Below are 25,003 nucleotides of genomic sequence, written 5' to 3'. Positions count from 1 at the left end.
ATTTGAATATAATTTATTTTATGGCTAAAATTGTATCAAGCAGTATGTTGTCAAATAAAATAAGTTATTGCTTTACTACTTTTCCTTTTATTCCGAGTTAGTGTTACAAAAAGTCTGTTGTGTTAATGTATATAAATGATCACATATTTAAAAAAATGCTTAATTGTACGTCCTTCTTAATGTAATATTTATGTTAATTTTCTAATACATGATAATTTAATTAGAATACAACAGAGGGCGCTAAAAGTACATTTGACAGTAGTGATTTGACGGGTTATCAATTGTTGTAAAAATGGTTACAAATGTGAAGTTTTATTCGTTTTCTGTATAAAGTTTTAGTGTTCAAAGTTATTTTTCGCATCTATAAATCATGGTAATGTACCCTAGTATTAGCTTTTTGTTTAGTAACCAAGTTAGATGGATCAATTTGATAATTTATATTCACACCATTCATGTAGAGACAATCCGTCGAATTTTTCAGATTAAAAAAAAGATGCCGATGCTCGGTGATAAGACCGACAACAACAAAAACATCCGTTCTTTTTTCGGTTCGTGCGGAAATATTCTTGTTACGAGCAGATTTTTCATTTCCAAACAATATATCGACATTTGGCGAAAAAACGATGAACGTCACACCCACGCATGGTAAACAAAATCAATATTCACTGCACTTTTCGTGTTTTGTTTTTTTCTTCAAAGCTTTTTCTTTTTTTGCTATTGAAATACTGTTGTATTACCGATTTCTAGATTACATTTTTTATGTTGATATCGGAATGTATCAGGGTGAACAATAAATATCATCAATAATCATAATTATTCATTGTACATACTAAAAAATCAGCTTTCTGTTATGCGAATTCGACTTGCTTTTATTTATTTTGATGAATAATATCGAGATTAATTATTCATGCTTTTGTTTTAGAATAATTCTATAGTGGTACCTCTTAGTTGTGGCCATGTCTTTGCCAGTGTCTCAGTATGAGGCCTTATTGGCCGAAGTCAGAGGCTTGAGGCGTAAGGCTCAGCGAGTCCAGCAACTGGCTAGGCCGCTAATAGGGGCAACGAGTTCCCCACAGCAGCAGGTATGTATTATCTTAAAACAACAGATAACCCGACCTTTTTTGTAATTACGTTATTGTTTGTGAATGTGTAACGATGTTTAAAGTTCTCGGACTTTTTTTTTTGAAAACAATAAAACATTTATCGTTTCGAGATAATCAACTCGTTATCATTAAAAGTGACTCGTAAAAAGGGTCCGTTTTATTATCTTAAATGAATTCTTATTATCCTGTAGCTATAATAAATGCTTATTTGATTATTCATTTTATTCAGTTGACTAGTGAGTATACATACTGACTTAATAATTAAAGTGTATGATAAATCAACGAAATATCGAACTGATGCCTCAAGATTCGTGTTTACCGAGAGAAAAGGTACGTCTTTGTGGTTGATTTGATTTTTGAAATTAGTTGATTTAATTTTGCGACCTTCATAGCAAAATATAGTCGATGGAAGATGCAGTTTTAATACAAACAGCGCTCGAAGGAAAATCTCGTTCGAAAATCGTCATGCGTCGGTTTCGTGAAGGCGTCGTTTCGGACCGGCGTCGATCCTGCAGTGCGCTACAGCTGTTTGCAGGATAAACATCGCTCGGTCGCGCCGCATTCTCTGTTGTGAAAGTGAGGGTGAGGCGAATACATTTGTGTGTCAGTGTCAAGGAGGCCCATACAGTGCCGAATACCGATTATACCATCATCAGCAAAGACTAAGTCGAGGATCCCGTCTCGACCCCACGAAGTGATTTCATTAAATTATTAGTCATTCGCTTGCGGGTACGCGTGTGAAGGAAGTCTGCGTCATCTGCAAGTGGTGTTTTGTTTTTGTTTATCGTGGGAAGTATCGAATCCAGAAACCCTGCACGCTTACGGGACATCGGTAAGAGTTTATTTTCGGGTGAAGGGAGAGACGGACACGTACGTTGGACCATGGCCAAGATATCACCGCCTTTCGTTTTTTTCTCCTCTTACCTCGTAATATCGTCGTTTCCTGCTTTCGGTTTGGTATTTCTGGCGAGACCTACGAAGGAATCTGTCGAGTAACCCAGATGATTGCCATAACAAGCGGGCACATTCGCCGAAATTACGGAAACAGACTTTGTGGCTTTTGATTAAATTCACTAAATCGGTGAATCAGAGTTAATCAGAGTTTTCTTATCTACCAAAAAGTTGTTTCATATTTAAACTTAGTAATATGATAAAATTGATGACACAAGAAAGGGTATCAGCACAATAATGCTATTGATTGCGGACTTTCGAACGCAAAACTGATATTTTTACGCAATACTTTATTTTTTTAGTCAATTACGCGTTGATACTTTTATATTATCCAAGGACGTATATTGTAGATAACATTTTATACCGATATGATTTTCTATATTTTTATTATCATTCATAAATGTTTTAATAGAGAGATTCATAAATGAAAATAGCCGTAATTTTAGTTACCCTTGGTTATCTTCCTCGTTCAATTCTTTTGTGCTAGATATCTACCAAATGAATGTTTCCCAACTACTCACTTGTCTGACTCTCTTCTTTATAATTTAAATAATTGAGTGGTTGAGTTACCTTCGCTTATTTCTTTCTCCAACAAATCATTCCTCTGTTTGCTTTACAGCACATGCATCAATTTTATTATATTGCTGTATTTTTTCATTATATCTATTCTCTTCAGCCATTAGATAGATAACATGATTGTGTGACTGAACTGTTGATAGAACAACTTATGTTTTGGATAGTTTCAATATAGACTAACAACATTTCTATTTCTATCTGTTTCTGTATTTCATAGTTTATTTTTATACTGTGTATTCATCATTGGATATTTTTGATGGCCCTGATTCTTAACATTCTTCTTTCTTCTATTCTTATTTAGTTTTCTGTTTTTTTGATTATCATGGCCTACATATATTATTGGTTATACCGATCTTATTATTAAAGTATGTTTCTTTTTTAACAGTTTTTTGTTTCAATGGAAGGCTCTGTTTGTTTTAATCGTTTTATCTCCTATCTTTATCCTCATTTCTTGACGCTATAATTCCCAAATGTTTAAACTTGTGTTAATTATGAGAGCATCTCCCCAACTATTTATATAGCGGTTGAAAATATGTTGCAATTAAGCAGATGAGGAAATGCTGATATTGTTTACTTTTATATTAGAAAAGTTTTTATAATTTTCACACTATGTGGGCTGAATGGGTGGGCGACTTTCGACCTTTCGACATGGCCTCAGGTAGCTGATAGTTATACAAAGCGACCAATTCTGATGCTAATGGGTAAATGTGTAATCGGTGAACCTACTCAAGAATACTTTTATGGTGAAAAGTTCCGAGTAGTCACAATTATTGCATAATGCTATAAAAAACATTTTTAAGTGATCCACATAGAGCTTATCCCAGGGTCATAGGGAAACGGTTTTTGATGTTTTTAAACTTCGGAATAATCAGATCTACATAATAAAGACTCCTCTAAAAGGAAATAATACTTGAAGCATTAAACTATGAAAACTATCACATAACAGAGCACATAAAACTAGTTTATATGAATGGTATTTTATAGAAGCTTAATTCATTCAGAGAGGAAAAAAGCTAATTCATGTAGATAGTATAAAATAAATACAAATATATAATATACAGCATCTGTAATTAAATTAAAATGTATTTGTCTAATTACAAAACTCAATGAATGAATATGAGTTAAATGAAAAATGAATAAGAATGGTTGATATAAATAAGAGAAGAATCGTTTTCATCTTCGAATCAATTCAAGCCACACACAGTATACTACAAAGGCAGTGATGGTGTCAAGAGTAATGAGAGGTTGGGATAATCGGGAGTTTTTATAATATATATATAAATCTTGTTTAATATTCCAAGAAGACCTTATGGTGTGCTCTCATTGTCGCATTTTGAACTTCTTTACTTCAATATGGAGAATAACCCTAATCCTAATAAGTTTTAACTTCCCTTATATTGAGGTTTCTCTTGGTTACCTTCCTCATTCAATTCTTTTGTTTTATATATCTACCAAATGAATGTTACCCGACTATCCACCATCATGACCTCCTGACTATCTTATAATTGAATAGTTTTAATACTCCAAGAAGAGGCATCACTGTTTGAAAGAAGCTTTCTTCAAATTGAATTCTCATCTTTTTTGACTTTGTTCTTTCTTTCAGTGTTTCAATATAGAATAACAAAATTTCTATTTTTATCTGTTTCTGTGTTGCATATTTTATTTTTATATTGTGTGTTCATCATTGGATATTTTTGATGGTCCTGATTCAAACAATATTTTTAAGGCTGCATACAAAACATCAGTTTTTAAAATAAGTTTTTTATCACATTCAATGTTCTCAATTTTGATTCAAGAGGATTTTGATTCAAGATTCCAAGGAGGAATGCCTTGGTGTGCTGTCGTTGTCGCATTTCTGATGAACATGCAGCTCCATTTTACTTCAATATGGACTCCGGATAAAAAGTCTTATCGAAATCCACTAAACTGTCACCATTTTTTTTGTCAATAAACAACAACTACAAGGCCTGTTTATTGTTCATGCCTTCTAGAGTTGTCATTATTAATTTGCAGTTAACGTATCAGTTTCAGATTCAAGATCAATTTCTGACGTTCTGGAGCAAAGATTATAAAAAAATATGACTCATCTAGTCATCAATACAAACTCTTCTCAGGCAAGATAAAATACGTGAATTGTTTTTTTAGTCGCACATTATATAATTTAATTTTTATTATGTATTCATAATAAATGTATTTTATTTCGAAGTACGCCCAATAGGTTCTGGAAGAACATCTTTCATTGTCACATTTTCAAAATCTTGGTTTGTTTTTCTTTATATAAATGAAATTTAACACGAACTTCTGCTATCTCGTTGCAGTCAAAAAATTCTAAAGATTATTTTGTTTCACTATCCAACAATTATCAACCGCATACGTTGATGCACTAGTCGAAGTTTTCAGTCAGAAGTCAAGGTTCCAGCGATGGAATCTTGTTACTGATACAAATTACTCTTAGCTTAAGTGTAGGTACGCTAGACGTCATCTATAAAAGAATAGCCAAAGGAAAAGGGAGATCACAGTTTAAATGTTATTAGAGCACGTAAATATGTATCAATGAATTGTGAAGATGCAAGATTCGAAACAATACAAATATGATACTTTTTAATCTCAATTATATTTTTTGACTAATAAATAATGTTATCAAAAGTTACGTTTGCGGTATCACGTACTTTATATCAGATTTTGCTTTTGTTATGATTTGAATCTACATTTGAATTGATATTGGAAACATTTCATGTCTTTTGTTCCTGGGTCATCGGCAGAGTCGTCTGATACAACAATAGACAAATTCTTTATAATTATGATGTAACACCGGATGTTGAAGTTAGAAGCTCTGCTCGTAAAAACCTTCGTGAATTATCAGATTTTTTAATTTTTTGTTTGTCTTCGATGTCCAGAAATTAGTCAAAAGAGATAATTTAATTTTACTTGAAAATTATTTTGTGTACAAGGATTTAAAAAATGTCCATATTTATCCAAACATTTTTGGGTAAATCCATATTTCAGAAGTATTATTATTTCTAAGAAATACCTTTACTTCTTGTTAAATCAGAAGTGGGATTGTACTCAAGATACGGTAAGGTGATTTTACGATAATGTATTGTTATTCGATATTATTCAATGGCAGCATACCTTGAGCCGTGAAAGAAGAAGCTGTTCAAGGAAGATGACGCTGATAATTGGCAATTATGGAACTGCATTTATCCCAAAGGCTTTACGAAGATATGACGAATAGAGTGAATTTGGTAACCAGTGAAACCAGACTTATTGAGTTATGTTTATGTTCTACGATTTAATGGACAAAATGGACGACACAACAGGAAAATACCGAATATATTCTACAAGTATCGTGAAACTATTTGGTAGAAAGAAATTAGTTAAAGTGACTTTATAATACGTTAAATAAATAAAATTTTGAAATCAAATTACGAGAATTTATTAAAGATCGGTGAAACAGAAGCAATTTTATGAAAAGAACGATGAAAATGAAATTTGTTGTGCCCAGGTAACGAGTATTGAAGCCACAGAGTTGAGTGAAAATTGATATAGAAGTCTGAAGGATGAGTCAGAGTAGTGAATGAAAGTGGGTGATGATATAGATCACTTAGTGACGGAGATGAACTAGAACCTAAAAAGGAAAGCTGTTATAATTGCAGAAAACGTATGATATAAATAAGAATTGGATTACCACGAATATTGAAGATGTTCTGAGGCAAGGGTCACAAGGCGTTTAGGCTAAGTTACGGAGGTTTTACATATATAGTTTGTAATCACCGTTGTAGTACCTTGTATATTGTTAAGATGGTGATAATTATAATACTTTGTTGAACATTTATATTTTATTTACCAAGACAAAAGTATTTCTTACATGTTAAACAATAGAAAAAGCCACTGTTAATCTCTGCGATACCATTGATAGAGGTGATTTAAGATTTTTTGAGATCTTAAATGGCTCAAATATATAAAAAAAGATCTTTATAAAATCTTACTGTGCTTTGTGTCACCAGTTTCCGGGCTTAATATATCACATACTACTAAATAATAATTTCTAGGCGTTCTTCGAAAACATTTCTGGTGGATTCAGGACGTAGTCAAAATTGAAATACATCGTCGACCTTCCGAGACTTTTTTATTTTCATATTCCTAAAATAATCGGCTTTTACGTAAATGCATGCAGCCGATCCGAAGAGATCCGCGGCCCGTCGTATTTTTAGAAAATTACCGCTAGGCATATTTTCGTTTTCTGTCGGCATTGGACTTACTTCCGACTAAAATTATAGCTTACATCAGTTATTGTGCGTGCCAGACACTCGGTATACCGAGGCAGTAAAAGTACGCCGGCTTGCGCGAAAAGAAATTCGGACCCTGTCGGTGCCGCCGCGAAAATGACTCACGCTTCCTCTTAGTCGAGACCTTTTACCAACAATTTAAAACTAAATGGCATTGGGGTAATTAAAATAGTGGACTAAAAAAAACGCCACACATCTGTTTTAACTAGGCGCAGTGAGTTTTTGCGCTACAACTGAATCCCAACCGTTAACCATCAAAAATATAACTACTTGTTCATATTTCTTTTTCGAAACACATTATTGGTGACGTCATACCAGGAATAATTGCTTTCTGGGGTTAATGCCGGGGACCCAAACGTAAACAAGACGGGAATTTCTGAACGCCCTTCTTTGGTAAAGATAATTGAAATAGAGTTTTAGCATCCGGAAGAGTTTTAACACTGTCAGTGGATAAAATGAATTTATTCATGACGTTGCTTCTGTTTTCAGAATGACAGGCTAAAGGAACCCCTGGACTATACGATGGAGTCTCTGCTGCTAAACTCCAATTCATCCAACGTAAGTTCGAATAACGTGGAGCCGTACGGGTTTAATCATTTTAGTATTTTAGTATGATCCGGCAACGTCATCGGGCCGTGACCATTTCACCGCCGAGAACGAGTCCTTCGGCGGCATGTCCAGGGGTACCGCCTCCCATAGTCAGATTTCCGTCAGCAGCGAGCCAGTACCCAGAGCGACTGCACGTGGACAAATAGGTAACGGCGTTAAAATATAGTCCTAAACAAACTTTAGATTAATTTGGGATTTTTTGTTAGATTCGATGTATCATGGTGCTTGGCCTAACATGGATAGAACGGGCATGTGGAATTCGGAACCCGCTAGTTTAGGCTCTACGGGGCAACAGAGACGAGATAGCGACAGATCCATGCCCCTACCTCAGGATGTGTCTTCCGTGATGTCGTTCGCATCTAGTTCGGGCGGCGTGCCCATCGAAGGCGTCCTGATCCCGCCCGAACGTTCGAAATGGCCTTCCCAACAATTAGAAGCCAAGATGGACGTGGTTAACAGGTTATTGTCCATGTTGGGCAGCCAGGAGCACGTGGACATGGGCGAGACTCTGTTGGCACTCAGCACTTGCCCGGAAAGCTGCTTGGCCATGCGTCAATCAGGTTGTATCCCTCTCCTCGTGCAGTTGGTGCAATCTGACAAGGACAGCGACACTAGGAGGAAGGCTGCGCAGGCTTTACACAACTTGGTCAATTCACAGCCGGATGAGAAAGTGCGCAAACGCGAGGTTCGTATATTGAAATTGTTGGAGCATGCAAGGAAATACGTGGAGTGTTTGAGGAATGGAGAGGAGTTCGATGCGGAAATCAGCGCCAGCTTGGGGGCGGCATCGGAGGATGGCGACAAGCATCCGGTCCAGACCATCGCTCATCTAATGAAGCTGTCGTTCGACGAGGGTCATCGTCAAGCCATTTGTCAGCTGGGCGGCATCCATACCATCGCCGCCATGGTAGAAATTGAACACATGATGCACGGTAGTACGTCGGCCGAGGGACATTGCGTCTTGATGCGCCGCTACGCTTGCATGGCTCTGACTAACCTCACGTTCGGCGACGGAGGCAACAAGGCATTGCTTTGCTCGCTGCGCGACTTCATGCGCTCCTTGGTTGCCCAACTGCAGAGCCCTAGCGATGAACTGCGCCAGGTTACCGCCAGTGTTCTCCGGAATCTATCCTGGCGCGCGGATTCTACCAGCAAGGAAGTACTACGAGACATCGGTAGTGTAGCGGCGCTCATGCGGGCCGCTATGCTACAAAACAAAGAGAACACCCTAAAGTCGATCCTGTCGGCTTTGTGGAATTTGTCCGCGCATTGCACCGAAAATAAAGCGGAGATTTGCGCTGTTCAAGGCGCCCTGGGTTTCTTGGTTAACATGCTGTCATACAAAACGCCATCAAAAAGTCTGGCGATCGTGGAAAACGCCGGTGGCATTCTGCGGAATATTTCCAGCCAGATTGCGGTTAGAGACGATTATCGGGAAGTGCTACGCCAACATGGATGCCTTCAGACCCTGTTGGATCAACTGAAATCTCCTAGCTTAACTATCGTGTCGAACGCGTGCGGTACTCTATGGAATCTCTCGGCGAAAAACGCCCAGGATCAAGACACCCTTTGGCAGATGGGCGCCCCCGCCATGCTGCGGAGCCTAAACCACTCCAAACATAAGATGATCGCGATGGGTTCCAGCGCGGCGTTAAAAAACCTCCTCAGCTGCAGACCGCAACAGGCACTCGCCCCCCGAATGGATTCGACAGCTTTATCTTTAAATTTACCGGAGCTGCCCACTTTGGGAGCCCGAAAACAGAAAGCCCTCCTGCAGGATTTGGATCAGTCGTTGAGCGAAACGTATGAGAATATAGACAAAGATTCTCCGGTAAAAACCAAGCCGGAGAAGGGGGTCGATATCAGCGACTATGTCAGAAACAAGAGCAGCACCCGGTCTCCGGACGACCTCAGTGCGGCTTTCTCCAGTTTGAACCTGAACGAGCCCTCCACTAGTTATTCCGTGGATATCAGACATAAAACTAGAATACCTCAAGGATATGGTGAGTGCCATCCTTTCGTAATAGTTTGATATTTAATTTAATAACATTTGATATCCAATAGGTAGCTCCAGTTTGCCGTATGTTCCACAGCCTACCAGGAGAACTAATCCTAGTACCTTTATCCCGGTCAGAAGTAAATTTGCCGATCCAAATTATGAAGACGACGGGCCCGAGCAGCCCATCGATTATAGCAGGAAATATTCCGAAACCAAGCCTTCAGTGAGTAGTCCAGCGGGTTCAAAGTCTGCTTCTAAGGAGGTGTTGAAGCAGGAAGGTGACGGATTCAGTATCGGGTATACGGAAACGGACCTGGATCAACCTACCGACTATTCGCTGAGATACACCGAGGTCGATTCTGATTCTGATATCTGCGGAAAGATTTCCAAACAGGAATATGTTCAGGTAATTATGGTTCGTCGATTTACTGTATCTTGTCATATTACTAGACACAAGCAGAAATATGTGATTAGATTTTTTCTTATTGTTTAGGTCTATCGTGTGTTTATTTCTAGTTTTGACAATGTTGAACAAGTTATTTTAAAGCTTGCAACATTGTAAAAAATAATTAAAGGACTGTTATAATAACCTATCCTGTGATAGGAAGTAAATTACCAAAAATATAACATTTTATAAAAAACATTTAAGGTGTAAAGAAATATTGACCTCTCTCTCAAGAAAGTTGGTCAAGTGCGCGCACTTTCGAAGGCTACTGAGATATAATATGAAATTGCAAGAGTGACAGGCGTAAAAATATTTTTTTTAAATACTCGAGATAAATTTTTACCAAAAAGTATGCATCCTGTGAACAATGAAACAGGCAGCAAAAAAAAAAAGAATTTGATGTCTAAAATAAAAAAATTATCTGTCGTCGTTATCTCATATGGACACCTTGAACTATTATACCTCTACCCAGACTCCAGTAAACTCCAGTAGAGCATAAAGGGTGTTTTAAGTTTTTTGTTGTTGTGGATTTCTTATCGAGCCACAAAACTTACTGAATTACCTGTCAAATTTTTATGACACATAGACATTTAATCGATTGTCTTATTTCAGGATACTGTGAAGACGTATTGCACGGAAGGTACACCCTATGAGACACCTTACGTATTCTCAAACGCTACGTCAATTTCTGATCTGAGAAATGTGGGTACCACCGAGGAAAAGCCGGACTTAATCGACAACGACATCCAGAAAAATAACGAGACCAAGGTGAAGGAGGTGAAGAATTCGGAAGAAAAAGACCACTGTTCCACGGAGGATATATCCGAGATAGACAATCCCGAAATGAAACCGCAAAAGTCCGAGTTCAGCTCCGGCATGATGTCGCCCGAGAAACCAATCAACTACTGTGAAGAGGGCACCCCGGGTTACTTTTCGAGAGGCAGCAGCTTTGGTTCGGGCTTGGATTCCATTCCCGCCAACGAAACTGTGATCAAGAAGGAGACCAACGAGCTGGAAGAGGAGGAGGAGGCGGACCCTTCCACGCAGAAGATCCCCAAACAGGGTCCGGATAAACAACCGAAGGGCGCGAGCGAGACTAAGGCCGTCAAGTTCGAGCAGGTCGTCAATTACGCGGAGGAGACGCCACTGATGTTCTCCAGGTCGAGCTCTTTGGCTTCGTTGGATAGTATCGAGCAGCATTCCATCCACGACGACAGGAGCTCGGTCGTGTCGGATTTCAGGTGAGATTTATTGTGCTTTTCTTGTGGAATTATAACTATTTAATGTTTCTGTAATTTCCTGCAACATACACAGGACTACCTCCAAGTAAGTCACAGAGTAATGTAGTTCGTTTGTACCATAACATTATGTGATGGTTTGGATATATTTCAACGATCATATATATTTGGTATGTAACCAAAAATTAATACATCAGTTTAGTTGACTATTAGTGCTGTGTAGCTTTCGTTCAACGATAAAAAAATGTGACTTAAAAAGATCATTAAGCTCTCTTATAGTTAATATATAACAATTTAATAATACTATACCATCTGTTTTATCAACCACATTATAATTGCTCAATAGTTTCTAATTTTAAATGTTATATGTTATATATAAAATTAATCTCTAAATAAAATAAGTATACCGTTTCCAAAAAGAATAAACTAATTTGATAATAGAAGAGTAACGATATACAATATAAAGAACGCCTATTACTTGTTCACGCATCAAATGTTTTGTTATTTTATCATCTTTTAGAAAAAATATCCATATTGTGGTTATAATTGTCATTTCCTTCATGGAGTTTTACCACAAAACTATCACGGCTGCCAGTAATTCTAAATAAGTATTCGAATTAGTAAATATTTAAACAAGATTGAATGTAGTTTATGTTATTCATCTGTTAATTTTGGTAAGTAATCTTATTTATGCTAATTAAGTTGATATAATACGTCAATTTGAAGACTATTAATGACTAGTTGGATATGTAAGGATTTTAATTGCCGAACTTGTTTCATCCTAGTAAATTATGTTCAATTTAACACATGACTCAGAAGTGAAAACTTTGTTTTGGTATTTTTTAATGGGAGTAGTCTCCGCTGGTTTTTTTGTATAAAATATTGTATATTTATTGTGAAAGAATGTATCATAGTGTTATACAATGCTGGAAGCTACTTTTTCTCATATTTCTGGCAGCATGCGTATGCCACGTTACAAGATTTCATTATTTCAAGCTAACCGGGACTACCCAATTTTTGGCGTCTTCATATAACGTGAAGTATCGGTAAGATAGGTCGATCGAAATAAGTAGCAATCAGATGTATTGTCTGGCGAATACAGCGGACGTTTCAATAAAAGATTTTAGCATCATGTAATCGCGACTCTGCTTCAACCTGTCTGTTGGTTTTCTTTTAACATTTAATTCGAATATAAAATATGTTAAATTTAATTCGTTCGCAAAATATCTTAGCCGAGAATGTGTTGAATTAAAATGTTAATAAGATATTTATTTCTTACAGCAACTTGGATTTAAATTACACTCATCTAAAGCCATAGTCTTGTTTTCACAAAAAAAATACGATACAATCTTTCACGTCGGACAATTTCAGTCCTGATATACTTGTGTCTTGAGTTGAACGGTTTGTTTGTACACCCGATTTTATCGATTGATTATGAAAATGTTACTCTAAATAATCAATTCTTGCAGTCGCTTAACTAGCGGAATAGTATCGCCAAGCGAACTGCCCGACTCCCCCACCCAAACGGTCCCCCCGAGTCCTAGACCGACCAAATCTAAGCTAGAGTTCCCATCTACATCAAAATTACCGAGAACCTCGGCGGAGAACAAACCGAGGCCCCCGCACAAACCCAGCGTGTTCGAAGACAACGTCACCAAGTTCAAGGAGGAAAGCACTCCCGTGCAATTCTCGACCGCTACTAGTTTGAGCAGTCTCACTATTGACGATCACGACGACACTACCAATAGTGACTCCCCCGTAAAAGTCAGTAAGGTATTGCGAAGTCAAGGCGGCATTTTTAATCCGATTGTTTTTTTTTCTGTAGACCCCAGACACCAAAGTGCTTCAGGAGGTGAGGTCTGATGTGGACAAGAAGGAGCATTCCGAAAAGGCTGATAGAGAGAAGGAGACTGATAAAGAATTAAGCGGATCGGATGATTTGAATGACGATGACGAAGATCTTTTGGCCGCTTGCATTAATGATGGAATGCAATCAAACATGTAAGTTTTCAGTTAGCTTGCCAGTTGTATAAACCTTATTTCGATTGGTTAGAATGCCAATATACCATATGTTACATGTAATACGTAACGTTTTTTTCCATATAGTCTATTCAAAATAATAGTGAATCAGGTCATCACGATGTCGAATGTATTGACTATTGCAATTTGTAAGTTCGTTTTAAAGTCAGGCTGTATTTTCCTTTTCATTTAATTCTATTCAAAAAACGATACAATGCTATCTGTTACGTTTGAACATGTATCCTAATCAGCCCACAAAATTCGCCTGGTTATCAAAGGTTTCCAAATACTTCAAAATTGCAGTGATAATTATTAGAGGTTATAAATTGGCAAACGTTGTTTTACCACTTTGCTTTTAAATTTCAAATTGCTGCTTATTATTACTCAAATTACTGAAGATTACTGATTGAAAATGTCAAAGCCATTAGATAGTCAGAATCAGAAACAAATTGCGTCTCTAATCAGTTACGCCAAACAGGAACGAGATAATATATGCATTAGATGGGCTATAATGTTAAAATAAGATATATGATAACATTTTTTTTGTTCATTTATTTTATTTAGATTGGTTTTGTTAAATGTTATAACCAAAATGAAGAAACAAACTCGAAGTTGATGCGTCATTACGTTATTTTAACGTCATAAATTTAGATGACGCAAGTTCATTGTTTTATTGAACAGACTATATGTTGTAATCATCTTTAATTTCATTTAAGTACACTTGTATTAGTTTGGAGGATTTTGGAACTTTTACTCTCTTAAGTCTACTGTTCACAATCTGTTATAATAATATAATTTAATATATTATTTTATAATAGAATGATTTTCTCATCAACTGTAGTATGTATATACCATCATCTCATTTTTCTTATACCAAGAAGTATTAACAGTGTTACAGAGTATTTTGTTCTGAATTAATTTTGTAACACTTTAACATTATGTATCTTCATAGTGACATTTTATAAATCCAGACTGGTTCTATACAGAGTTAACAAGTTGGATTTTCATCCAAAAAGCCACCATTTTTTAGTTGGATGCAAAGAACATCATCAAGATGCATTTTGAATTTAGTATCTGGTGTTAAGCTCAAATATTTAGCTCTATTGACCAAAGGGTATTGACTGAGGATTAACGTTTATTGGTTTATCATCTGATTAGTTTATATGAGTAGATTTTTGTAATTCAGTTGACGAGTGTCAATTCTGCGTGTTCCATGTAGGTCTGTTATGTTCACCATTCACAAATATTTAAGTTATTTAGTTAGTTTAGTTATTTAAGTGTTACATGTTCTTTTAATTTTTTTAATTCGATAACTTTGTTTTTAGATCTGCACCAACTGCGAGTTCGACCCCAACGAAATTACCATTGTCAAGTTTCAATTATCCACAGAACAAACCTTCCACCGGAATACCAATGATACGTCGTACGCCTCCGAGGAGCGTACCACCACCGGCAGCAGTTTCGCATCTGTTGAGTGACGCACCGAAAACTTACTGCACAGAGGACACGCCGGCTCAGTTGAGCCGCACCGGTTCAAATTCGAACCTAAGCGCCCTGTCCATACCGAATGACAACAAAAGCAAGCAGAGCGACTTTTCCGACGACTCCAGCAATATGTCGGGCGACGAGAATCTCCTGGCCGAATGTATCCAGTCCGCTATGCCTAAACCTAAGAAAGAGCTTAAAGGTATTTAAAATGTTCGAGTTATTAATTGATTTGCGTCCATCTCTGAGGTTTCTAATCCTTTTTTACAGTCAGCGCGCTTCCTCAGTTGAGACGTACGACGGTTCCGTTCAAGCCTTCGCCCCTTACGCGAAATCCCGAGGAACTCGCAAAAGTGCGACCGCAAGGGGCTATTTACAAGAGTGGGGATAGGCGAGAGGGCTCCCTCCCTCCTTATTTGACTGCCAAGGACGAGGTAGAAAATTACGCGGTCGAAGGCAGTCCCTGTCACTTCTCCCTACGCTCCAGCTTGAGCGATTTGACGGTGGATGGTAGCGTAGCTGGTCTAAAGTCGTAAGTACAAAACGCGTCATTTTTATCTTAATCTCCCGATAAGATACGAAACATATTTGTATAATCCGTATCAGATGATTGGGAAATGTTTTTCGTGTCTGTCTGTTTCGCAGTTGTTGCATTTAAACGTTTATTAAATTTCCTCAGATCTCAGACTAAATCGTCGGTGGCGAGCAGTAATGAACCCGTAACGGGAGCGAGCAGCAGAGTTCCACCTGCAGGTAATGAGATTATTCCACCTCGCCGTGATAATATTTAATAGGGGTCGTTTGTTCTAGGACGTTCCGATACTTCCGAAGAGAATCGCGCTTCGAACATAAACAGAAAACAGTCGCTGTCGTCTTTAAGTTTAGAATCGGCCGGGTTGAACGACGACGATCGAGCCCTGCTAGAGGAATGCATTTACTCGGCGATGCCCATAGATAGATATGAAGAGAGCCTTTTGCAAGAATGCATTAAAGCGGGAATGACTAAAAGTTCCAGCAGTAACAGCAGCATCAGAACAAGTGGAGCATCCAGTAGAGGTAAAATATTTTTAAAATAATTAATTACATCTGCCATTAGATATGCTTAATACAATCTTAATTTACAAATTAATTAATTACTAGTATTCTGTTGTACTTGCATTAATACACAAAAAAGACCAGTACAGGATTAATACATGAGTAACAGGTCAATTGAAAAGTCCCCGGCCTGACACATAGATCGTGCCACTATAATTAAATCCATATGTTTTTTAGTTAGCCCTAATCCTCAAAAGATGCCTGTATAAATTTGACAGCCGTCGGATCATTAGTTTGTGAATTATAGCATTTTGAGTGAAGCAACTTTTGTTATTGTGAAAAAAATGGATAAAAAGGAATTTCGCGTGTTGATAAAATATTACTTTTTGAAGGAAAAAAAATACAAGTGAAGCAAAAACTTGGCTTGATACCGAGTTTCCGGACACTGTCCCAGGAAAATCAACCATCAAGGATTAGTATGCTAAGTTTAGACGTGGTGAAATGAGCACCGAAGACGGTGGACGCAAGAAGATGATAAAGCATAATAAGCGCGAGTTTTTGCGTTGATATGTGACAATGGATGAAACATGGCTCCATCATTTCACTCCGAAGCCCAATCGACAGTCACATCTTGCCCACGATGAACCCGCTCCAAAGCGTGGGTAAACGTAACATTCGGCTGGCAAGATTATGGCGTCTGTAATTGCGATTGGGATGCGCATGGAGTAATTTTCATTGACTACTTTGAAAAAGGAAGGGTCATCAACAGCGACTATAAAGAAAGTGCAGCTTCACCAAGACAATGCACCGTGTCACAAGTCAGTGAAAACGATGGCAAAAATCCATGAATTGGGCTTCGAATTGCTTCCTTGTTCACCGTATTCTCCAGATCTAGCCCCCAGTGACTATTTCTTGTTCTCAGATCTGAGAACTGAGGCATATTTTAAAAGGACAAATCGTACTACAAAAATGGTATCGTGAAATTGAACGGTAAAATCAGTGTGATCAGTGTGACCCTTGAAGGGAATTATGTTGAATAAAAAAACTAATTTTGCCAAACAAATGTGTTTTACTATGGTAGGCCGGGGATTTTTCATTTGACCTTTTACGTATTTCACTATGGTAGGCCGGAGACTTCTCAATTAACATATTATATATTTCCCAAGTTAAAACTAAATTACTTAAGCAAAAGTTACGGGTAGCACATATTCACTATACAAGTTTATGTGGTTTGGTTCGCTTCAATCTTCTGATTTCCTGCGCTTTGTCCAGTACGCTGTTTTTTTTTCTATAAATGGTTTTATACGTTTTAAGAGCAGTATCTAAAATAATTTTTATATCGCAGATAGCAGCCAAATAGTCCTGTAGGATCATACTTTAAAAATAATTATTTGAGCAACCTTAAGACATTCTGGAATATTCTTCAGATTCAAACGTGCATTAAATATGAATGTCAACATATGAAAAACGTTGAAATAATGTTTTCCCACCTCGATCATTTCTGCTGATACCTGGTCCACACACTAAGAACAGTTCCTCAAATAAAATAAACGAAATAACCACAAATAACTGTTAGAAAAGCAACCAACGCACTAACACAGATCACTTTTTCACACATTTCGTGGTTTTAATATGTTGTATATTTATGAGCTGGTATTTTGCAGACTCTCGCAGAACGGTGATGCAAGCTCCACCTCCGAGGATGGAGCGGAGACAGGAAATGGTGGTGGTGGAACGACAAGAGGTCAGCAGGTCAAAAAACGTGAATGTTGCGTCTGTTGCCGGGATCACGGAGACGTCGGCGGCGGAGGCGGAGGAGCCTCTGCAGCCGGCGCTTCCGGCAAGCGATCAGCGTCCCGACATGTCAACCGCGGCGGCAGGCGTAGAAGACGGTCCAGGAGCAGGTCGGACAGGCACCGGGAAGCCGGACAGCTCCGACCGGGAACGGGACGAGAGCCCAGGGACCCCGGCAGACCCACTGCCGGACAGATTCTCTCGTTCCGAAGAGAATTTCTTGACCGGTATGTTACAAATTACATAAAGTAATCCACGTTTTCATTCATACTATTCGCAAGATAAATTCTCTGAATCATTTAAATTAAGATCAAACATTCATGATTTGCAGTTCATATCCTGATAATGGTTGTGATTTGTGTATTGAAGGAAGAACAGTCACAATTTGGCGTTATTACTTCGTAGTCAAATTTCAATAAACATCATATTGGAATTATCGAAAATTTATTTCTGTTATAGAATTGTCTCAAATGAAATTCCTTAAAAACTCAGTGGATAGTTTTTTATGTAAAACAAAAAGGTGAACTCTTTTTTCTCTAGATTGTAGCTTTTTTAATTACATAAACCACAATTGTTTGATATTTTTCACCCTTTTACCCTTTTTCCTACACCCTACACCCTTTTCACTAGCTCATCCTTACACAAGTTCCCAGAGTTTAGTTTTCTTTGACCAGTTAAAATTTGTTGTTCATCTAATAGCTGATTTTTTTGCTGGTAAAATTAAAAGGAATAGTTTGGCCCAGTCTATTATTTTATAGTTAGCTGCTTGATATTGATATGACCTAGTACATATTTGATAAATATATAATAATAAATTCCTATCTTCAATATATTCAGAAAATTGTTATGTTATGAAATTTTAATTTAAGATAAACAGTTACTTTTTCACCAACCTAACGTAAACTTTATACAGCGTCCTTGTATACAGTCTAAGATTGTCACGCTCTACTTACCACGACAAACAGCACCCCCATACCAATTCCCCATTATCGAATCAGTAAGCGATCATGTTCCGTTCTTTAACAGTCTGTTTCTGTTGCTCCGCAGATCACACGAAGAATGGATCTAGCAAATCCATCAGTCAGTTCCTAGAAGCCAGTTTCGACAACGACTTCACCTACTCGAACTCGGACAACTGCGCCAATCTGGATAATGTGTTCGCGAAGAGCTGCGAGGAATCCGGACATTTGGTGGACAATAGGATGCTTGATCCCGACGCTATGATTGAGTCTCTGGATCGGTAAGATAATCATTGTAATAAAAGGAGCGTCTTTATTATACTTATAGGATTTATTTGTGGTCAAATAGCTTTACCGCTGAACTAGTGAGTCAGGCGAGCCATCTCAATAAAGATAAAGAAAAAGATGGACCCAGTGATAAGTCGAAAAACACCGACAATACTGATAATACGTGGAACGAAGATACATCTCCCAATGAAGTTACATTCCCCAGCATATCCGGAAGTGCACCGAACGTTATAACATTCGGCAGCGATAAGGAGGAGATTCATCTGGAAGAAGATGCTGTTGATGGTATAGAGCTTCAAGATGACGGCCAATCTAACGATTTCTCATCAATCAATACAAGCACAATGACAGAGAGTACTTTAATAGCTATAGAAGCAACTAAAATGGCGACGGTAAGGTTCGCTTTTATTTGTTCTAGTGATTCTTTCATTCGTCAATTTCTTTTGAGTTCAATGTTCAAAATTATTTCTATCGACTTGGTTTCTGGCGAATGCGCCTAGAAAATAGTTACACCATTTATAATGCATATTTTATATAAATTTTAGCTTTCTGTACCTCTTCATAGAATTTTTAATTATGCCAAATCTCACTGCTCTGCGAACGCATTCTTCTTAAAAATGAATTCTAAATTTCCGCTTCACGTATTAATACAGAGATTTTTTAACATTAAATCTAATGTTTGTTGCAGGCTTTCAAAATGGAAGCTGAAATGTCTCAAAGCCTAACAAGCGCCGCTTCTCTGGACTTGGACTCCATTCGACCCCCTTCCCAAATGAATTCGATGACTAACAGTGCTGTCGGTCCGATAGCACCGAAAAGCCCCAAACTCACCTCGAGAAAAAAGTCCCTTCAAGGCAGCTTATTGGTGAAAAGAGCCCTGAGCAATTCCCAAAATCACGCAGTCAGCTTAGAAAGCCTAGAGAGCAACAGCTTACTGATTCTGGATAAGCAAAGGCCACCTTCGGAGTTGCATTCAATCGACATGGACGCTAGTCTGGGTAGTATAGCTAGTTTACCAACGGAGGATATACGTGCAGATTTCGATCTGAATGGTATCGTGAGTCGCGGGCTTGAAGATCATCCGCAGCATCCTATATTCAACGTTAAACGCGGGTTTGCCGCGTCGGGACCGCTCAGCATTGACGCTGATATAGATTTCACCAACCCCCCCTCTATCTTTAACGAGATCACTGATCTGTGCAACTCGTTAGCCGACGTGCCTACAGAAGCCATAGGAAGTGAGACCAGCGTGTTTGAAGATTGTTTTACTCACGTCGAACGTACATTGGTGGATCAGACCTTACAAGATGATCCTACAGAATTCAGTGATGCTAACAGCATTACTCCTATTCAGACGGATTTAAGCAGTGCTGAAAATACACCAAAAAAAGTCAGTAAACCTTTGAACAAAAGTATGATGACCAAGCAACGACGAAACCTCGCTCGAGAGCGGTAAGTGAATAACTAATAAAATCTAGTCAGGGTGTCATCATTGTGAATTTTCTACTAGATACAAAACTTACACGGTAGCTGCGGAGATGGTCATGCAAGAATCCATGGAAATGGATAGCAAAACAAAAGAACAAGAAAACGAAGAAGACGTCACTTTCGTCGCAGAGACCTACACAATTGAATCTCCCAAAATGACCCCAAAGGAACGACGGAAAGCCGACCGTAGCCGCTACGAAACTCAGGTGGTAGAAAGAAGCGAAATCGGATCCAAATCGAGTAGCGCCAGTCCAAGTCCCACGAGGACCAAGTTGAGCATCCGTCGGAACTTTATGCAGAAGCGTTTGGAAAACAAGGAACGATTCAGAACACAGACTTTGAGCGAGAGCAGTTTTGGTTCACCGGAATTAGCTTCAGCATCTCCGCCTTGCGAAGCCAACGATATTCATTTCTTGGTACAGAAGGAGGCCGATTTGGTGCTGAAGACCTTGAGGGATAGCAAATTCCCACAGGTAGGTAGCGGAGTAACGATGAATGAACGGGACTCGTGCCAAGATTTATTTATAATTCGGGGAATTATTTCCGCTCGTATTTTGCCACGTTTTAAATAGTTTCAAAGTCAGTTAGGTTTACGTGGCTTATAGAAAATTCGTGTAATACCGTTTTATTGAGTATTTTCTGGTAATTTTCAGGACGAAATGTTGGATTGTGAGACTTTAAGCCTCGTGTCCAATGATGAAGACTCAGAACACAATTCTGGAAGTTCTATGAATTATAGAACGTATCACAAGAGTTGGGGTTCTAAGAAGCAAAACTTGCCCGTTATATCGTCTGCGGACATGAACGGACACGCCGAGGAGACTCTACGGAAACCAGACGAACAGCAGACGCAACAGTGCCCTGCTGAATGTGCGTTGTCGGAATCAGAACGGGTAGTTCCTGATCCGCCCATTGGTGCTCCGGAGTCGGACGAGCATAATTCCGACCAGGAGAATCAAGAGAAGGCTATAGCGAAGCCGAAGATCGTCAAGCCTACAGCTGGTGCGGAACCGGTGACTGAGGAGAATAGTCGCGAGGAAGAAGAACAACAGGTCAAAGCCGTTCGCGGTCGAAGAAAACCGCTTTACTCCAAGTCGAATATTAACAATAAGATATCGCCCAAAACGATAAAACCCGCCAGAAGCATGACCTCCAACTTGGTGACCAACGTATCTTCAACATTGAAATCCGGAGCGCCTTTGAGAACAACCAACATCAAACAAATCAAACCTCCAGCTCCAGTTAGATCGAGCGGATATGGGTTTAATAGGAATAATGCCACAACTTCTCCTGCTAAGAGTACGGCGAATAGCAGGACTAATAGCCAGAATAACAGCCCGAAAAATAGTCCCAAACATTCAGCCAAAAGTACTCCTCCACCTTTAGAGAGACAAGGCACTTTCACCAAAGATGATGTCAGCGGCCAGAGTAGTCCTAAACCACAGTCAAGGTAATTGCATTGTAAATCAAATTCATAAAAATATCTTCTACTAAACAAATTATTGGGAAGAATGATTTATTTATTGCTAATGTTTTGAAAGGAATGACATTAAAGGATAATAAAATTGTTATTAGTTTTTAAAAGCAATGTTGACATAATTGGTATTTTTTGGATGATATAGCTTTTAAAGATACCTTTTATTTTATTGTTTTAATTTTCTGATCTGAATTTATTGGTTCAAGAATGATTAAGTATTTGACCGACCACAAGAGATACAGAATAATCCGTTACTTAAATTTATTCATTCGCCAAAATGGCAGGAAAAATTAAATACAATCATTATAACTGGGAAAATATTGGGTCTGTATAGTGAATGCGGCAAAATAGCCTGTCCAACTCTTTCATTTTCAATTGAATTCGGTATATTCTACCTAAACCTTGTTTTTAATGCCTTCTAGTTTTTAACATTAATTTTTTCATCATATGTAAAATTTCGATTAAATCAATCTGTCCAATTATTTAAATAATATCCATTCCGTCTGTTTCTTTTGTCGTTCATGTCTTTTTTATACCTCCTCTATCGGGAAAGTCTATTTCACCACAGAAGTTTTTTATCAACTTGGATTCATGGATTCATTCGGGGCTCTACTACTATACAGCACCGATAAGTTTTTCTGTATGTCTCTGTAAATGCATGTCATGTAGGGAAAACGTGCGTGGTGCTAACTAAAAAAACACTATAAACAAAAAGGCAACAAACAAACATAAATTACTTTTCGTACATATAACATTAATGTAGGTATATTACAATTATGGAGAATTAATTAACATTACTTTCAGGATACCAGCGCCGCCATCAAAGATTCCTTCCTTTGCTAGTAAAATAGCCAGGGCGGTAAGCAATAAAATCCCGTCAAGCAATATACCGTCGAACAGACTAACCGTACGAAACGGAGTGACAAAATCGGCCAGCACCGACAGAGCAAACAAGAATCCGAAGACGTACAATAGGTCCACAAGCGCGGACAGCAGGGAGCCTGTGAAACGGATACAGTCTTCCTTGTCGACTCAAAGTCTGAAGACCGAACAGAAGTCGGGCATCGCACCGATGAGGAAGACGGGAATACCCAGCCCGGCGCAACGCTCGCCCAGCAACGCCAGTATAACCTCGAACGGTAGCGCCAAGAAGCAGGTGACGAGTAAAATCGCCAGTCTGTGGAAGAAGGTGGAAGAGAGCAAAGCGAAACAACAATCCGGATCAGGTAAACGGTTTTAGCGTTTGGTTGGGCGAACCGCGTGTTACCTCGGGCTGTTGTAGATAAGCGCGTGTGGATCCAGCAGGAAAAGCAGTCGGAGCCGCCGCGTCTCATTCGCAGCAACACGTTCGAGAATAAAGAAGGCGTCTTACTGAGGAGCAAGAAGTCGCCGGAAGCGTCCACTGGTGCAGCAGATGCTTCGACGAAGAGAGTGTCTAGACTAGGCTCGTTCATCGTAATGGACGAGGACGGGAACGGCGCGGAGCAGCTGCCTCAGCTGCCCGCCGCCCATACCGTCAACGTAGGTTAAATTTAAGTTTAAGTTCTTCTGCAGGTATCCTAATTTCTTCCTCCCCTTCCCCCTCCGTGAATTTTTTATTGTGGGTCCACCACCTCCAAGAGGCATATCACAGGTGTCCCTCTGCAAGTATGCGCGAATGCCTTTGTTTCGGATGATGCCCCGTATCAGTCCCAAACATCGCCATTGTTCTAGTCTTCGTCAAAACGGCGGCAGGAGAAGATCGTCCTCAGGTACTGCGCATACCCTGCTTTCTTCGGGCGCATCGTTCTCCTGCTTCTAAGACTGTACATTTATTGTTTTTTAAAGTTTGTTTTTTTATAATAAATATAATTTTTTTCTGTTCGTGATATTTCAATTTACCATTAGTCATTTTTAAATCAAGGTATTTGTGTAAATAACTAAAAACAATCTAGGCAGGTTGTAAAAGATGAGAAAAACTATAACAGAAACATACAAGGTAGTTTTGTATTACCGTGTCGTTTGTAAGTCAAATAGTTGTTTATAAATATTAATTTTTTGTGTTTATGTGAACGTAGCGGACTCATTTATTAGCTCAATCAAAAAATAAATCGATTTGCTTTATCGTTCATAGACATTCATTAATCCCTACCTTTCCTCCTGTAATAAATAATAGGTGTTTGAAAAAAGTCATTCGATAGGATAGCATTCATCACCATAACATTCTAAGTCATTAAAAAAAAGATTATTACTTGATATAAGTAAACACAGTTTCGATTCACCATTGATGTTAATAAGAGTTACAATAGATACTTATTGCATACTGGGAAATGTAATAGATCTTATATTTATTAAACAGATAACCCAAGCAACAATCACTACATAGTATAAAACAAAGTCGCCTTTTCTGTCCCTATATCCCTATGTGCGCTTAAATCTTTAAAACTACGCAACGGATTTTGATGCGGTTTTTTTTCAATAGATAGAGTGATTCAAGAGGAAGGTTTATATGTATAATACATGCATAATATACTAAGGCAACATTGCTAATTTTAGAGGTTTCTAACGTGATGTCGTAAATTAACCTATTTTTTTAGGCTTATTTAGCAATTAGCAAAAACGCTGCCTAACCCTACGAGTTAGATCAAATTAATGTACTACAGTATTGTACACCATAAAAAGGTCTACAAAAAAGTCCGCGATGGTATATGTTTATCTTTTAGGGATAACCCACATTAACCATTTTTATTGTTTACTTTTTACGTGAGAAAATGGCTTATTTACGAAGCTATTTTAAGCAATACGGCATTAATCCTTATCGAATTAAGTACCTTAAATACAGTGTGCAATTAATATAGATCAATATGGTTCCTTACAGCATGTAAATTAAACAAATATTTTCGGAGATATTACAAATTTAAAATTTGCGTTTAAAAATGTGTAATGTAATAAAAATTGTATGAATTTAGATATTCCAAAGATAACAGGAAATCTTCATAGTAAGTATAGGGGAAGAGGAATTGTTTTACTCCAAATTTAATGCGTGCAGGCCAAGGGCAGTAATGAATGAACCAAAAATACTGGATCGATTTTAATCATGTTTTCATTGAGTGACATAGGCATATATATTTTATGCCCGTGCAAAGTCGGAGCGGGCCGCTATGTTTTTATATACAACGTTCATATTTTTTCTGTAGTGTATTTAATTTAGTATCAGCATTGCACCCGTGCCAAGCCGGGGCGGGTCGCTAGTATTAAATATTCAGGAC

The 25,003-nt window shown here is 38.2% G+C and overlaps 1 protein-coding gene across 9 annotated transcripts; it reads left to right on the top strand.

Annotated features, from left to right (window-relative positions):
- The first annotated feature begins 246 nt into the window (after positions 1-246).
- Positions 247-23,863, top strand: LOC143192764 (uncharacterized). Of its 9 annotated transcripts, none has more exons than XM_076398386.1 (22): positions 247-373; positions 923-1,082; positions 7,409-7,477; positions 7,530-7,674; positions 7,735-9,531; positions 9,593-9,933; positions 10,585-11,213; positions 11,287-11,298; positions 12,680-12,974; positions 13,036-13,211; positions 14,555-14,916; positions 14,985-15,246; positions 15,394-15,467; positions 15,525-15,770; positions 17,414-17,770; positions 18,591-18,783; positions 18,852-19,182; positions 19,479-20,242; positions 20,301-20,751; positions 20,932-21,728; positions 22,560-22,981; positions 23,038-23,863. In XM_076398386.1, the coding sequence occupies exons 2-22, from the start codon at positions 957-959 to the stop codon at positions 23,283-23,285; spliced, it is 8,097 nt and encodes a 2,698-aa protein (XP_076254501.1). In that variant the 5' UTR covers positions 247-373; positions 923-956; the 3' UTR covers positions 23,286-23,863. The 9 variants fall into 9 exon arrangements, with proteins under 9 accessions (XP_076254501.1, XP_076254469.1, XP_076254512.1 ...); XM_076398354.1 differs by having other exon boundaries at positions 18,831-19,182; XM_076398365.1 differs by lacking the exon at positions 247-373 and adding an exon at positions 533-645 and having other exon boundaries at positions 18,831-19,182.
- The last annotated feature ends 1,140 nt before the right edge of the window (positions 23,864-25,003 follow it).

Source organism: Rhynchophorus ferrugineus, unplaced genomic scaffold, assembly GCF_030347505.1.
Source record: "Rhynchophorus ferrugineus isolate W39M unplaced genomic scaffold, kcgeb_rfMv2 rfM1, whole genome shotgun sequence".
Classification (NCBI taxonomy): domain Eukaryota; kingdom Metazoa; phylum Arthropoda; class Insecta; order Coleoptera; family Curculionidae; genus Rhynchophorus; species Rhynchophorus ferrugineus.
The sequence above is the reverse complement of the archived record's forward strand: the minus strand, read 5'-3'. Positions and strand labels throughout refer to the sequence as shown.

What these genes read in the sequence shown, in the direction of transcription:
- LOC143192764 (XM_076398354.1), top strand. Translation starts at nt 957, where the DNA reads ATGTCTTTGCCAGTGTCTCAGTATGAGGCCTTATTGGCCGAAGTCAGA. An exon ending in GATGGAATGCAATCAAACAT is followed by an intron (nt 13,212 to 14,554) that starts GTAAGTTTTCAG and finishes CTTTGTTTTTAG; the next exon opens with ATCTGCACCAACTGCGAGTT. An exon ending in CAGCAGAGTTCCACCTGCAG is followed by an intron (nt 15,468 to 15,524) that starts GTAATGAGATTA and finishes CGTTTGTTCTAG; the next exon opens with GACGTTCCGATACTTCCGAA.